Here is a 295-nt window from a genome sequence, read left to right on the forward strand (position 1 = left end):
AAAGAAAGAAACTATCTAATTCACAACAAGAGAGAAAAGAAAAAGAAATAGAAAGGTTTCCATTACCATTCAATCCTCGACTCACGCGACGTGCACATTACTGCCTTTGTCTCTAAACTCCATTTCTCCTTCTCGTCGTCTTTAGGCAATTCCCTCAAGTACCACCAGGGGGCTCCCTTCAGCACCAGGGACAGGGACAATGACTTCAACCCCAGGGGACACTGCGCTCGGACCTTCCATGGAGCTTGGTGGTTCACTGCCTGCCACGAGGTGAGTCTGGCGCTTTTCTCAGTTC

The 295-nt window shown here is 48.8% G+C and overlaps 1 protein-coding gene across 1 annotated transcript in view; it reads left to right on the forward strand.

Annotated features, from left to right (window-relative positions):
• The window catches only part of LOC119592681 (fibrinogen C domain-containing protein 1-B-like), a gene marked incomplete at its 5' end in the record, with an annotated part of 56,126 nt that overhangs the window by 54,533 nt on the left and 1,298 nt on the right, over window positions 1-295 (forward strand). The window contains 1 exon segment of the mRNA XM_037941596.1: window positions 146-270. Coding sequence (XP_037797524.1) covers window positions 146-270 — 125 coding nt within the window.

The sequence above is a fragment of the Penaeus monodon genome, chromosome 30 (genome assembly GCF_015228065.2).
Source record: "Penaeus monodon isolate SGIC_2016 chromosome 30, NSTDA_Pmon_1, whole genome shotgun sequence".
NCBI classification, from domain to species: Eukaryota; Metazoa; Arthropoda; class Malacostraca; order Decapoda; family Penaeidae; genus Penaeus; species Penaeus monodon.